The sequence below is a fragment of the Salmo salar genome, chromosome 01 (assembly GCF_965601325.2).
Source record: "Salmo salar chromosome 01, fSalSal1, whole genome shotgun sequence".
Classification (NCBI taxonomy): Eukaryota; Metazoa; Chordata; class Actinopteri; order Salmoniformes; family Salmonidae; genus Salmo; species Salmo salar.
The window spans coordinates 156,494,630-156,511,712 of NC_138291.1; the positions used below are offsets into that span (position 1 = coordinate 156,494,630).

Sequence of the window (17,083 nt, forward strand, 5' to 3'; positions counted from 1 at the left end):
ACAGAGGTGAAGTGACAGAGGATAACAACCATCCAGAGGAATAGGTGGAAGAAAATGAAGAAAGAAAATAAAGGAAAATAGTCTAGTCAAAGAGGAAAGCAGAGGTAAAAAAGAGAATGGGAAAGGTGACAGGGTAGATCAACAGCTTGTGCCAATCATTAGGAAAAAATACTGGGCTGTCAGAGAAGAAGAACGATTCAAGACACAAATATACCTGGTGCCATTTCAATGTCATAAACAGTAACCTCTATCATCAGACTGTGAGAGACGCAGAGGCACAAAGTAGATGGAAAAACAGAAACAAACACACAAACATTGAAAAACATTCAAGAGACTACAGAGAAAAAGACATGCAGACATATAAACATACAGTGCATATACACACACACTCCCAGACCGGCGCTTGACACACTCCCACACCATTTGAGACAAATACTCACAGAGAAAGAGAGAGAGCATCACAAATTTGGAGACAGACCCACGGTCAGAAGGAGACAGACAGACAGGGTCAGAGTCAACAGCAGGGACAGCCGATTAGTGTGTGTGTGTATTTTACCATAAATGCTTCAGCATACTTGTACTTGTGTGTGAGTGTATACGTGTGTTTGTCTGTGTGTGTGCCTGTATGTGAGTGTGTGTGTGTATCAGTGGAGGCTGGTGGGAGGAGCTAAAGGAGGTTGGGCTCATTGTAATAGCCAGGGATGCAAACTGCTGAGGGTCCAAAAAGGTGACACTTTTTTTTCCACTGAAACATGCAATAAATCCCTGCTAGGAGGAAATACAAGTTTTAACTAATTAAACAACAAATAATATGATCTACATGATCAGTCTCTGTGTGTAAAATAAAAAGTGGTTCATGTGAACTTAACTCAAAGCCAAAAAATGTATGGAAAGCAATCCAATGTAATTGTTGCCTAGATTTTACTACACTCAAATCTTGAGAAAAAAACCGATTGTTACCATGCCAGCCTATATAATAGAACGCTTGTTACCATGACAGACTTTATAATAGAACACTTGTTACCATGCCAGCCTATATAATAGAACGCTTGTTACCATGACAGCCTTTATAATAGAACGCTTGTTACCATGACAGCCTTTATAATAGAACGCTTGTTTCCATGACAGCCTTTATAATAGAACGCTTGTTACCAAGACAGCCTATATAATAGAACGCTTGTTACCATGACAGCCTTTATAATAGAACGCTTGTTACCATGACAGCCTTTATAATAGAACGCTTGTTACCATGACAGCCTTTATAATAGAACGCTTGTTACCATGACAGCCTTTATAATAGAACGCTTGTTACCATGACAGCCTTTATAATAGAACGCTTGTTACCATGACAGCCTTTATAATAGAACACTTGTTACGATGACAGCCTTAATAATAGAACGCTTGTTACCATGACAGCCTATATAATAGAACGCTTGTTACCATGAGAGCCTTTATAATAGAACGCTTGTTACCATGACAGCCTTTATAATAATAGAACGCTTGTTACCATGACAGCCTTTATAATAGAACGCTTGTTACCATGACAGCCTTAATAGAACGCTTGTTACCATGACAGCCTTTATAATAGAACACTTGTTACCATGACAGCCTTTATAATAGAACGCGTGTTACCATGACAGCCTTTATAATAGAACACTTGTTACCATGACAGCCTTTATAATAGAACGCTTGTTACCATGACAGCCTTTATAATAGAACGCTTGTTACCATGCCAGCCTATATAATAGAACGCTTGTTACCATGACAGACTTTATAATAGAACACTTGTTACCATGCCAGCCTATATAATAGAACGCTTGTTACCATGACAGCCTTTATAATAGAACGCTTGTTACCATGACAGCCTTTATAATAGAACGCTTGTTTCCATGACAGCCTTTATAATAGAACGCTTGTTACCAAGACAGCCTATATAATAGAACGCTTGTTACCATGACAGCCTTTATAATAGAACGCTTGTTACCATGACAGCCTTTATAATAGAACGCTTGTTACCATGACAGCCTTTATAATAGAACGCTTGTTACCATGACAGCCTTTATAATAGAACGCTTGTTACCATGACAGCCTTTATAATAGAACGCTTGTTACCATGACAGCCTTTATAATAGAACACTTGTTACGATGACAGCCTTAATAATAGAACGCTTGTTACCATGACAGCCTATATAATAGAACGCTTGTTACCATGACAGCCTTTATAATAGAACGCTTGTTACCATGACAGCCTTTATAATAATAGAACGCTTGTTACCATGACAGCCTTTATAATAGAACGCTTGTTACCATGACAGCCTTAATAGAACGCTTGTTACCATGACAGCCTTTATAATAGAACACTTGTTACCATGACAGCCTTTATAATAGAACGCGTGTTACCATGACAGCCTTTATAATAGAACACTTGTTACCATGACAGCCTTTATAATAGAACGCTTGTTACCATGGCAGCCTTTATAATAGAACACTTGTTACCATGACAGCCTTTATAATAGAACGCTTGTTACCATGACAGCCTTTATAATAGAACGCTTGTTACCATGGCAGCCTTTATAATAGAACGCTTGTTACCATGACAGCCTTTATAATAGAACACTTGTTACCATGACACCCTTTATAATAGAACGCTTGTGACCACACACATAAATATTGCACTTGGGGGAAAAAAAACATCTTAAAGTTGAAATAGAATTAAACAAACAGGCATTCTATTTTTGCTCTATTATAGTGGCCACTATAGTAGACATTGATCAAGTGCACAAGGCTACACGTGTGCAAAAATAACGTTCACAGAGTAAAAAAAATGACAATCACCCTCACTCACACATACGTGTTACTGTCAAATTCAACACAACAAAAGCAATATCTTTGGCTACACTACACATTATTACATTGTACACTTTCTGATCTGTTCTATAATGTGCCAGCAGTGCATGATACCCTTTGTAGGCATAATTGATCTCTTTCAGGCAGAGTGTACACCTGGCATACCCCTTTTTATCCACTGTATTGAAAAAGTGAGAAAGACTTTTCAAAACTTTTCTCATCAGATCTACACGAATCACGTAGGTCACCTATTTTGTATTCACAACGGCGAATTTTGCCGAAAGGTGACTAGTTTGCATCCCTGAATGGCTGGAATGGAATAAATGGTACAAAGTTAAACGTGGTAAGTGTGTGTAGTAATGTTTGTGCCTGTTTGTGTGTGTCTTAGTGAGTGTGTCTATTAATGTGTGTGACTGTATTGACTCACTTTCTCTGGGGTCATGTGAAGAGTCATTCTTGACAGGGGTGGGGTCACTCCAGGAGCGGTTGAAACTCTTCGCTCTACGCTCGGCAAATGCTAGTGAAGGTGGGGAGAGAGAGTCACACACCCACGCACCATACACACACCCTGAACACACACACCCTGAACACACACACCCTGAACACACACACCCTGAATACACACACCCTGAACACACACACCCTGAATACACACACCTGGAACACACACACCCTGAAAACACTCACCCTGAACACACACACCTGGAACACACACACACCCTGAACACACACACCCTGAATACACACACACCCTGAATATACACACACCCTGAACACATACACCTGGAACACACACACCCTGAACACACACACCTGGAACACACACACCCTGAACACACACACCCTGAATACACACACACCCTGAACACACACACCTGGAACACACACACCCTGAACACACACACCCTGAATACACACACCTGGAACACACACACCCTGAACACACACACCCTGAACACCCAACACACGGTTCATTGTACACACACACAAGCATGTACACACACACACACCACACACACACACACACACACACACACACACACACACACACACACACACACACACACACACACACACACACACACACACACAGGTACCATCCCCGAAAACTTCAACTCCTCTCCAGAGGACACACTGGGTGGATGAGTTTTGGCTAGGTGCAACAAAGGCAGCCTCACCAATGAGAGACTGGGGAGATATTTCATTTGTTAGCTTAACGATTAGCATATCCAGCATCGACTATGCCTCAACACCAGCAATAACACACACACTGTAGGTTCATCAATTGTGTGCCAACACACACACACTCATCGGTGCACAACGGCATGCCACACACCAATATACATAGAGATAGCACACATCACACACAAGGCCATGCATAAACACAAAGACAACAAAACACAAAACCACTGATGGGGGGAGGACATGTTGGGAGAACACACAGCACACAGTAACACTGTGACTCACTCTGTGCCTTCATTCTCCTGCTGCCCACCATTCGAAGATGCTTCCGGAAGTTCCTGTGGGCAGATTGGGCATGAGGAGATGGAGATGGGGAGAGAGGGAGGAGGAGGAAGAGGAGGAGGAGGAAGAAAAGAAGGGAAGAATCATTTAGAGGAGGAAGTGAGTTAATAAGGGAAAGAGAGTGTATGTGTCCCAAATGGCACCCTACATAGTGTACTTCTTTTGACCAGAGCACTGTGGAAAGTAGTGCAGTATATACATAGGGAATAAGGTGCCATTTGTGACGTAACCAATAAGATAAAAAGTGTGACAGAGACGTGCACAACATTTTTTAAATGAAAGATTTAAGAAATGATTTGATAATTTAGGTCTGTCAGATAAGTGTTTTAAGTAACATTGGACCATTCAACTGCTGCTACATTGTCACGACTTCTGCCGTAGTCGGTTCCTCTCCTTGTTTGGGCGGTGTTCGGCGGTCGACGTCACCGGTCTTCTAGCCATCGCCAATCCATTTTTCATTTTCCATTTGTTTTGTCTTGTTTCCCCACACACCTGGTTTTCATTCCCTCATTACGTGTTGTGTATTTAACCCTCTGTTCCCCCCATGTCTTTGTGTGGTATTGTTTATTGTAAGTGCTTGTGCACGTGTTGACTGGCACACGACGGGTTTTGTACCCATGTCTTGTTACTCTTTATGCCGTTGGTTTTGCTATTAAACTGCTTCGGCTATTACTTAGTTCTGCTCTCCTGCGTCTGACTTCCCTGCCACCGGTTACGCACCCCTGACATACATAACTGTATATATCTACCTGCTGCTATATAACTGTATATATCTACCTGCTGCTATATAACTGTATATATCTACCTGCTGCTATATAACTGTATATATCTACCTGCTGCTATATAACTGTATATATCTACCTGCTGCTATATAACTGTATATATCTACCTGCTGCTATATAACTATATATATCTACCTGCTGCTATATAACTGTATATATCTACCTGCTGCTATATAACTGTATATATCTACCTGCTGCTATATAACTGTTTATATCTACCTTCTGCTACATAACTGTATATATCTACCTGCTGCTATATAACTATATATATCTACCTGCTGCTATATAACTGTATATATCTACCTGCTGCTATATAACTATATATATCTACCTGCTGCTATATAACTGTATATATCTACCTGCTGCTATATAACTATATATATCTACCTGCTGCTATATAACTGTATATATCTACGTGCTGCTATATAACTATATATATCTACCTGCTGCTATATAACTGTATATATCTACCTGCTGCCATATAACTGTATATATCTACCTGCTGCTATATACTGTAACTGTATATATCTACCTGCTGCTATATAACTGTATATATCTACCTGCTGCTATATAACTATATATATCTACCTGCTGCTATATAACTATATATATCTACCTGCTGCTATATAACTGTATATATCTACCTGCTGCTATATAACTGTATATATCTACCTGCTGCTATATAACTATATATATCTACCTGCTGCTATATAACTGTATATATCTACCTGCTGCTATATAACTGTATATATCTACCTGCTACTATATAACTGTATATATCTACCTGCTGCTACATAACCGTATATATGTACCTGCTGCTACATAACCGTATATATCTACCTGCTGCTACATAACCGTATATATCTACCTGCTGCTACATAACCGTATATATGTACCTGCTGCTACATAACCGTATATATGTACCTGCTGCTACATAACCGTATATATGTACCTGCTGCTACATAACCATATATATGTACCTGCTGCTACATGTAACACCACTGCCCTTTGTCAGATGTTTCTGACTAGAGATGTTTGAACCAGTAGCCTAGATCAGTGGTTCCCAAACTTTTTATAGTCCCGTACCCCTTCAAACATTCAACCTCCAGCTGCGTACCACCTCTAGCACCAGATCTAGCGCACTCTCAAATGTTGTTTTTTGCCATCATTGTAAGCCTGCCACACTATACAATACATTTATTAAACATAAGAATAAGTGTGAGTTTTTATCACAACCTGGCTCGTGGGAAGTGACAAAGAGCTCTTATAGGACCAGGGCACAAATAATAATAATCAATCATTTTGCTCTATATTTAGCCATCTTACCTATAAAACCTTATTTGTTAATCAAAAATGGTGAATAACTCACCACAGGTTAATGAGAAGGGTGTGCTTGAAAGGATGCTCATAACTCTGCAATGTTGTGTTGTATTGGAGAGTCTCAGTCTTAAATCATTTCCCACACACAGTCTGTATTTAGTTTTCATGCTAGTGATGTAACGCGGGTCGTATAAAGGGGACCAAGGCGCAGCATGTAAAGTGCTCATATTTCCTTTTAATGATAACACTTAAACAAAATAACAAAAAAACGATAGCCAACAGTTTCGACAGGTACATAGACAAAACGGAAAACAACTACCCACAAAAACCCAGGAAGAAAAACCCCTACTTAAATATGATCTCCAATCAGAGGCAACGAAGACCTGCTGCCTCCAATTGGAGATCAACCCAAAACAACCCAACATAGAAATAGAAAACCTAGAACACGAACATAGAAATAGAAAACATAGAAAAACACAAAACACCCCCTGTCATGCCCTGACCTACTCTACTATAGAAAATAACATCTTACTAGGGTCAGGACGTGACAGTACCCCCCCCCCCCCCAAAGGTGCAGACTCCGAATGCAACAAACCAACAACAACAAAAACACAAAACAAAAGGGAGGGTAGGGAGGGTGATAATTGTCTATGGCGGCTCAAATGCAGTCCACATAACCTTAACCTCCAGCATAGAAGGTGGCTCCGGTTCTGGGCGTACCCACCGCTCCACCCGCTGATCCTTCTGCTTTATTACCACCTGACCGTGGATCGTCGAAGGAACCGGACTGTAGATCATTGCTGGAGGTTCTGGGCTGCAGGCCGCCGCTGGAGACTCCGGGCTGCGGGCCGCCGCTGGAGACTCCGGGCTGCGGGCCGCCGCTGGAGACTCCGGACTGGGGAGCGTCGCTGGAGGCTCCGGACTGGGGAGCGTCGCTGGAGGCTCCGGACTGGGGAGCGTCGCTGGAGGCTCCGGACTGGGGAGCGTCGCTGGAGGCTCCGGACTGGGAGGCGTCATAATAGGTTCCGGACTACTGACCGTTGCTGCTGGCTCCATGCCATGGATCATCTCTACAGGTTCCGCGCCATGGATCATCACTGGAGGCTTCTTACCATGGATTCTCTCTACAGATGCCGGGCCATGGATTATTCCTACAGGCTTTGTGCCCTGGTTTATCCCTACAGGCTCCGGTCCATTTATAATCCCTCCAGGCTTTTTTCCAAGGATTATCTCTTCAGGTTCCGTGCCATGGATTACCTCTGGAGGCTTCGTGCCATGGAATATCCCTACAGGCTCCGGGCCATGGATCATCACTAGAGGCTTAGTGCCATGGATCATCTCTACAGGCGTCAGACCATCGATTATCACTGGAGCCTTTGTACGTGGAGCAGGAACCGGTCTCACCGGACTGGAGAGACGCACTGAGGACCGAGTGCTCAAAGCAGGCACCGGCCGTACTGGGTTATGGATGCGCAATGGAGGAAGAGTGCGAAGAACAGGCACAGGACCTACTGTATTCTGGAGGCGCGCTGTAGGGAGAACGCGAGGAGCAGGCACATGCTTACCACAAAAAGCACGGGTAGTTGACTCAGGCCTCACCCCTGGCCCAGCCAAACTACCCGTGTGCCCCCCCAAAAAAACATTTGGGGGCTGCCTCTCGTTTTTCCCAGGTAGGCTCCGATATCTATCGATTACCTGGCCCCAAGTCCAGTTCCTCCTCTCCATCCACTCCGTATGTGACCAGGTGTCCATTTCTGCTCGGGTACGCCGCTTGATCCAGTCATGGTGGGTAGTTCTGTAACGCGGGTCGTATAAAGGGGACCAAGGCGCAGCGTGTAAAGTGCTCATATTTCCTTTTAATGATAACACTTAAACAAAATTTAAAAAAAACGACAGCCAACAGTTCCGTCAGGTACATAGACAAAACGGAAAACAACTACCCACAAAAACCCAGGAAGAAAAACCCCTACTTAAATATGATCTCCAATCAAAGGCAACGAGGACCAGCTGCCTCCAACTGGAGATCAACGCCCCCCAAAAAACATAGAAATAGAAAAACCTAGAACACAAACATAGAAATACAAAACATAGAAAAACACAAAACACCCCCTGTCACGCCCTGACCTACTCCACTATAGAAAATAACATCTTACTAGGGTCAGGACGTGACAAGTGAGGGCCGAGAATCCACTCTTACATAGGTATGTGGTTGCAAAGGGCATCAGTGTCTTAACAGCGCGATTTGCCAAGGCAGGATACTCTGAGCGCAGCCTAATCCAGAAATCTGGAAGTGGCTTCTGATTAAATAACATTTTCACAGAACCGCTTGTTGCAATTTCAATGAGGCTCTCTTGTTCAGATATCGGTAAGTGGACTGGAGGCAGGGCATGAAAGGGATAATGAATCCAGTTGTTTGTGTCATCCGCTTTGGGAAAGTACCTGCGTAATTGCGCACCCATCTCACTCAGGTGCTTCGCTATATCACATTTGGCATTTTCTGTAAGCTTGAGTTCATTTGCACACACAAAATCATATAATGATGGAAAGACCTGTGTGTTGTCCTTGTTAATGCAGACAGAGAGGAGCTCCAACTTCTTAATTATAGCCTCAATTTTGTCCCGCACATTGAATATAGTTGCGGAGAGTCCCTGTAATCCTAGATTCAGATCATTCAGGCGAGAAAAAACATCACCCAGATAGGCCAGTCGTGTGAGAAACTCGTCATCATGCAAGCAGTCAGACAAGTGAAAATGATGGTCAGTAAAGAAAACTTTAAGCTCATCTCTCAATTAAAAAAAACATGTCAATACTTTGCCCCTTGATAACCAGCGCACTTCTGTATGTTGTAAAAGTGTTACATGGTCACTGCCCATATCATTGCATAGTACAGAAAATACATGAGAGTTCAGGGGCCTTGCTTTAACAAAGTTAAGCATTTTCACTGTAGTGTCCATAACATCTTTCAAGCTGTCAGGCATTCCCTTGGCAGCAAGAGGCTCTCGATGGATGCGGCAGTGTACCCAAGTGGCTTCGGGAGCAACTGCTTACACGCTCCCCTATGTCTCTCTGTCATGGCTTTTGCGCCATCAGTACAGATACCAACACATCTCGACCACCAAAGTCCATTTGATGTCACAAAGCTGTCCAGTACTTTAAAAAGATCCTCTTCTGTTGTCCTGGTTTCCAGTGGTTTGCAGAAGAGGATGTCTTCCTTAATTGACCCCCCATAAACGTAACAGACATATACCAGGAGTTGTGCCAGGTCCGTCACGTCTGTTGACTCATCCAGCTGTAATGCACAGTATTCACTGACTTGTATGCGAAGCAGTAATTGTTTCAAAACATCTCCCGCCATGTCACTGATGCGTCGTGAAACAGTGTTGTTTGATAAAGATATTGTCTGTATAGTTTCTTTGGCCTTTTCCCCCAGCATTCTCCCAGCCATATCCACGGCAGCAGGAAGAATGAAGTCCTCCACAATAGTATGGGGCATGCCTGTCCTAGCCACTCGGTAGCTCACCATATAAGACGCTTCTAGCCCCTTCTTATTAATGGTATCTGTTGCTTTTATACATGTCTTACATCTGAAAAGTCGTCTTAATTCTCGCTCCAAAAACTCCTGTGGCTTATTTTTTATCAAATTGGCATGTTTTGTTTCTAAATGTCTGCGCAAGAGTGAAGGTTTCATTGAGTTGTGAGATAGTACTTTTGCACATATAACACACTGTGGCTGAGGAAAGGCACTACTCCCAATATCAGTGAACCCCAAATCGTAGTTTTTGCACCTCTTCGATGGTCCAACGTCCCTGTCCGTTGTTCGGTGCTTTCCCGGGTAAGGAGGCAGTAGCTCTTCAGCTGCATCAGATTCACAACTGTCAGTGTCCATGCTAGCTGGGCTAACAACAAATGTAGAATTACTGATGCTAGCATTGAATGTGCTCGTGGATGCAGATCAAATTGTGTCGTCGACAGGTGCAGGTGTAGTACTGCTGGTAGTAGCAGTACTACCAGTAGAGCTGGAATGTGTCTCTATTGACGTGGGCCTTACTAAATGGGGAATACCTGGCCCAGATCAAAGAGAAAAATACAGAAGCCTTCTTCATGGACCAGCTTAAAGTGTTACGCCTCTTCATAGCTTCGAGTGACATTTCACTAACAACCAATATCATTGTGTGCTCTGTCTGTTTCCCCCTCTTAACTGCCTGCCTGTCGTTCCCTATTCATGCCATTCATTCTGTATAATAGCTATTTTCTAATATAGAAACATTTCCTCTCCTCCCTTCATCTCTTCAGCATGCCTTGTGATTGTTCACCAGGGCAACAACACGTCTAATGAAGACAGGGTCAAACATAGCTACCGCGTATGGGTGGAGAAGTGTGAGACATGAGGATGAGAGAGAGAGAGAGAGAGAGAGAGAGAGAGAGAGAGAGAGAGAGAGAGAGAGAGAGAGAGGGATACGACTAGTTTTATATTGTGATTAAAACAGTGCTTTTTCAAACATTCCCTAACCCCTCCCTAACCCCTCAACCCTAAAAAAGAGCAAGCCTCATCACTATCGTTGCATGACGGATGGCGTGAGTGTGAGCTGATAGAATGGAGAACAGAGACCAGCTCTCCTCTCCTCTTTTCCCTGCATGCCCACAGAGGAGACATGCAGCAGGTCATCGGCTAATGAGAGGATGAAAGAGAAGGAGAAAACACCCCTCCTCCCACTCAGCCAGCTGGGGATGAGTCACCGGCTCTCCTCTCTCTCTCTTCCTACCTCTCATTTACTCCCTCTCTCTCCATTGTCCTCTCTCTACCTCTGTTCCCTCTTTCGCTATCTCCCTTCGTCTATCTCTCTATGCTGCTCATGCGCTGAGGGCCGATCCGATGCTCCTCCGGCGCTATCTATCCTTTTTCTCCCTCATTCCCTCTCCCTCTGTGTATACTCTGATTGGGAGTCTTGTGTGCTGTAGGCTGCTCCAATGCACCCTGGTCCTCCCTCTCTTTTCCCATCTCTCCACTCTCCTCTCCCCACCTCACGCTCCCTCTGTCTCCCTATCTCGTATCCCCCCTCTCTTCCCCATCTCCTCTCTGCTCCTCCTCCCTCTCTCTCTACCTCTCCTCCTCTCCATCTCTCTTTCTCTCCACCTCTCCATGTCCAGACAGAGGGGATGGTGGTGTGTTGCTCCTCCGTTAATCAGCTGAAGCTTCGTGCCACAGTGACCTTTTACTGCAGCAGCCTGGCATTGTGGGAAAACATCTGTCCGTTCATCCGTCTGCCCACCTGACTGACTCTGCCAGGGTAATGGGTTCACTCCCAAAGTCACCTGTCCAGTTAGCCTGGTTTGCATCGCTAACTATGCCTCATATACAGTAGCCAAGCTCATCGTGAGTTTTTAGCTACGTTAGAGCTGAGCTAGCTAGGTTTCATACTATTGTACAACCTCACCAGAGGAGGTTGGTGTGAGGAGCTATAGGAGGATGGGCTCATTGTAATGGCTGGAATGGAATAAATGAGAGATATGTTTCATTGTCACATACACTGGATATTTGCAGTGAAATGTATTCAATGCCCCTGGAGCAAATTAGGGTTAACCTTTTACTGCAGTGGGCTAAATCAGGGTCACACAGAGTGCTTCTAGGTAGTCCTAAACAAATCTACTTTGAAACAACAATATACACCATACACACATGGTTATGAGCTTAAGAAAAATAAACGATACCATGGCAGATATAGAGTTTAAATGTATTACATAGAGTCTGCATCCCAATATTGCAATTTAGATACTTATTTCTCTCACTTACAGTAATAACGTCATGGTGCCTCATGCTATTTTCTACCCCCCCTGGGAGTCTAAATCTATTCTATGGATAATGGATGGGGAGAGTCAGAGAGTACTGGAGCACAGCAGCACACCCTGACCAGCCAGGAACACAGTAGGTACCTCTGGATGACTTCAGCCGAATCCAGCTCCCTCTCTCTCCTCTTTCTCTGCACAAATCCCCGGAAAGCCCTGCCGGGACGTGGCACAGAATGAAAGGATGAGAGGGAGAATGCTGGCTTAGCACGAGGTGAGAGATATAGCGCAGGAGGAAGGGGAGGCGGGGGGTATTGGCAGGGTTTAGCTACAGTACTCTGGGGGATGTAGCTGTAACGGCTAGGTTTGCATCATCGGGATTTGGGATGCTGTCTCTTTGTTTGAGTTAGTTAAGGAGGTTAGCGTCAGAAGTTAGGGCCAGCTGGGGTTTAGCTGAAGAGTTGATCATGTGGGTTAGTTGGAGGTATCAAGCAGCCAGAGGTGATGGAGAACAGTGCTGCAGCCAGATCAGTCTGCATCTTGCGGCCGGGTATGGGTTATTAGCTGTCTGTCTGTGCCAGTCGCCCCAGGGTCTTCTTGCAGTGTGGATTAGAGCTAAGTTTAGCTGCAGTGACAGGGCTCAGGACGGCTCAGCGCACAGAGGCTCTTTTCCATGGCTTGGTTATGGGGTTGGCTAAAGGCTCAGTTGCAGTCAGTTGCAGTGGATTAGTGAAGGGTTCAGTCAGTGGTATGGGTTTGTTTTGCATAGGGGTTCAGCTAACTACATTGGCTATGTCTGGTTTGTAGTTGGTTAGGACATGGTTTCACTGTTGGTAGAGCACACAGCCCAGGGAAACACTCAGCCCAGGGAAGGGTCACAGGTCATGGAGTTAAAGGTCATAGGGTTAAGGGTCAAGGGGGTATAGGAGCGGGAGGGAAGCTAGATTCAACAGGTCAAAGATACTCACGATATCCTGCAGTGGGTCAGAGAAAGAAGTGCATGAAAGAGAAAGAGAGAGAAAGTCATTAACATCCTATAGGTCATGACTATTACAACGTGTGTATTAAAGGAGAGAGGAAGCATTATCAGAGAGAGAGACACAGAGAGAGGATACAGAGATAGAAAGAGAGACAAAGAGAGAGAGAGAAAGAGAGAGAGAGAGAGAGAAAGAGAGATTATTTTTGCTTTATGTTGAGTCCCAGTGACATCCCATCTAGCACATAATGTTCTGAGAACCATATGTTTCTTACATCTTGGTGAGAAGTGGTTGTCCTATGGTTATTTTGCATACAACCTTCCCACAACATTCTGGGAAACATGCAGGATAGTTGCTTGACTTTGGAAAATTCTCAGCACATTTAAGGATCTTGACGATTGTTCTATATTTTTTAGGTATTTCATTCCTTTAACAGGACATTTCCTAAAAGTTCAAACATGGTTATATTTCAGTTTTGGTAATGTTTTGGTTTGAAATTGGGAATGTTCTCAAATAGTTCAGAGAATGTTAAGAAACAACATTCTTCTGTTGGAATTTCAGTACTTCAGCATAACATTTCCTACAGCTTTCCTCAGGGTTCTATTTAAAACCAGTTAAATGTAACTGAATGTAATCAAACATGTAATCTACATAATCCCCAAAAGTAATTAGTTATCATGAGAGAGCCATAAACAAGTAGTAATGCTGCATACGCCAAGAAAAGTTAAAATCTCACCTTTCTGGTATTTTTTTGGAATACATTGCTGAGATGTAGTCACTTTTGAGGCTACAAGCTCAAGTACACAGTACAAATATGATTAAAATATGAAATATTTGATGATGTATTTCCTATTCAACAAAACTGTATAAGGCTTCAAATGACTTATATGCTACCTAAATATACTATAATCAAACTATAAAACAACTAACTATAAGATTTCACTTTCCTTATAACTGTAAAATACATATTTATATGTTTAGTGTTATCGAAAATGTACATATTTTCTAAAGGTCTCTCTTGATCAAAACGTCTGCCCCTATTACTGTGGACGTCTCACAGAGCTCTAGCGTGTTAGGAACTTGCCTTTCATCTCATATTAATATTGTCCCTGTATGACAAACAGAGAGTGTTTTTGGATTAAAATCAGCATAACGTTTGTCTGCAGGTTTCCTCATGGTTTTATTTAAAATCATGGTCTCAGAACGTTAAGAACATGTTCCATAAAAAACACAAGAAAGCATTAGTAACGTTAAAATAACAAAACTCTCTCTGTCCTCTATCTTGTTAAGTGTGTTCAGGTGTGTTGGCCGCGCCCACTAATTGGCCACACCTGATCTTAATGAGTGCTTGTTTCCTTTGAAATGGGCTCTGTTTGAATAGACTAAAATTAACAACTTTTTTATAATGTCATACTAGCTCCATCCTGGTGTCGCAGTGGACTAATTCCAAGGATAGAGAACAGAAGATCATAGGTTTGAAACTCACTGATGCTGTGTCAAAATAAAAAAAAGAAGTGTGTTTGTATAATTAATGCCTAAGCAAATACATTTCCATGGGTCCTATCTGTGCTTAGAGTTTAAAACAATTAACATAAACTAAGCTAACATGTTCACAGAACGTTAATAAAACCTCCCAGGAAAACTGTCAGGGAACCATAGTGAAACATTCTCAGAACCTAACATTTCAGTTCCCAGAACAGGTGAAATGTTCACTTCCGTTCTCAGAAAGTTTTAAAAAAACACGTAGTTCCCAGAGCCAATGGGAAATGAAAAATGTCCGTTCCCACAACTTCCAAGGAACCAAATGTGCTAGCTGGGATGTCAGTGTGTTCCCAGAGAGACAGGTGTTCAGTTGTTAGTAGGACTAGCACCTGCACAAGCATCTGTCCCTAAGGTCACACTGATTCACTGTAACTAGCTTACTGTAGACAACTGGGGCTTGTTGTGGGAGATATTATGTATGTGAATGTGTGTGGGTGTGCACTAGTCTATGTACATATATGTGTGTGTCTAACTGTTTGGTCCTCTACATGGTATGTCTGTTTGATAATATTATATGTCTGTATATGTGCATGTGTGTGTGTGTGTGCTTCTGTGTATGTGTGTGAGGCCTGGGTACTCACGCCTGCATGGTGGTAGAAGCAGTCTGAAAGCTGAACATGTTTTCTTTTGGGTACCAGTTGTTGTCCTCTGTGGCGAGAGAGATAATGAATGGAAGTTACAGTAGCAGCCAGCCACATAGTGTGTATGTTTTTAAACTCTTTATAGCAACGATAGGAAACCTCAAAGGACACAGCACCAGTCCACTCCACAGAGGGAGAGAGGGAGACAAACAGGGAGAGAGAGCAGAGAAGAGACGAAGAGTCAAAAATACAGACCACGCCACAATCCAACTAACATCGAAACCCCCCCCCCCCTTCACCACACAACCCCCTTTGGATTTCAGTGCCTCTCCCTCTCTGTCTCCCCCGGCTCACCTCTCTCCAGCACAGTCATCCGGTCCACACTCCACATCCTCTCAAGGCGTCTGTGTTGCTTGCCTGCCTCGCGGGAACTCTCTAGATCCAGGGAGCCCTGGCTACGGGATGGAGCCCCGCTAGAGTCCAAGGCCATGTTGAGGCTGCAGTCCTCCCGCGAGCCCCCCTTTCCCCCCTCATCCCAGCTGCGGATGTTGTGGGCGCTGACCGAGCTTGACAGGGGCTGCTGGGACAGATGGTGGTGGCTGCCATGGTGACCATGGTGGGCAGCACCCCCGCCGGTAACAGCCAGAGTGTGGTGGTTGCTGCTGCTGCCGCCGGCAACGGGGTTGCCGTGACGATGGCTCCCATCATCGCGATGAGTGTTGCCACGGTGACCGTGGCGAAGGTGGTGCTGGGTGGGGGAGGAGGTGGAGGAGGGGGAGGTGGAGGGCTGGACCAGGGTCGACGCCCCCTTCAGCACTTCCAGCTCCAGGCTCTCCTTGCTGCCCCGGTTGCTACCCAGCATACTGTGCTCTCCGGTGATGGTGTAGACACGGGCAGGCTGCAGGGCACACTCCACACACTTCTGCTGGTCCTCTTCGGCCGAGAAGCTGCGCTCCAGAGATAAACGGGCCTTGGTGGTGGTGATGGAGGGGGGCGGGGGCTGGAGGTTGCCCAGCGGAGATTTCACGAGGCTGGACTCAGGGGGGGCTGGAGAACCCCTGTGGGGGTATGGATGGTTGTTGTTGTGGTGACGGACACCACCAGGGGAGTCAGAGTCTGGGCCCACAAACGTGTCAGACAGGAGATGGGCTGCAGGGTGAAGCAGAAGGAGGGAGAGAGATGGAGGAGTTACAGAATGAGGCAAATAGAAATAGAGAGCAGATAGGACAGAGAATAGGAGAGATTATCCTCCATCATTACATATCAATTAGAGGATGGAGTAAATATGCTGTTCCAAAAGAAAAGAGAGAAAAGCACAAGAGTAAAATGAACAGAAAAATGGAGGGAGAACAAACGGTGGCAGGTAGGGAGGGATGCTGACCTGATCCGTTTCGGTTCTCGGGGTGTGTGTGGGACAGGTACTCTCCAAATGCTCGCGCTGCTCTGTAGAGACACACACACATGACACACACTGATGTCAACACATGAGTGACAGGGAGAGAGAAAGATAAGAAGAGAGAGGGAATTGTTTACTTAATCGCCTGCTTTATAGGTTTGTGCCACCCACAGATTACGATGTAGCTGTTTATCTCTCAACTCCAGGCAGCCTCAGAGAGAGAGAGAGAGAGAGAGAGAGAAAGAGAGAGAGAGAGAGAGAGAGAAAGAGAGAGCTAGATAGAGAAAGAGAGAGAGAGAGAGAGAGAGAGAGAGAAAGAGAGAGAGAGAG

At 44.3% G+C, this 17,083-nt stretch overlaps 1 protein-coding gene across 1 annotated transcript in view; it reads right to left on the reverse strand.

Moving 5' to 3' along the window:
* LOC106567246 (NMDA receptor synaptonuclear signaling and neuronal migration factor) overlaps positions 1–17,083 on the reverse strand; it is an 80,824-nt gene that overhangs the window by 42,414 nt on the left and 21,327 nt on the right. Inside the window, exons 2-6 of the mRNA XM_082974418.1 lie at positions 16,739–16,800; positions 15,712–16,506; positions 15,358–15,424; positions 4,315–4,367; positions 3,275–3,364 (exon numbers count right to left, since the gene is read on the reverse strand). Of these exons, the coding sequence (XP_082830544.1) occupies positions 3,275–3,364; positions 4,315–4,367; positions 15,358–15,424; positions 15,712–16,506; positions 16,739–16,800 (1,067 nt within the window). The remainder of the gene's footprint in view (positions 1–3,274; positions 3,365–4,314; positions 4,368–15,357; positions 15,425–15,711; positions 16,507–16,738; positions 16,801–17,083) is intronic.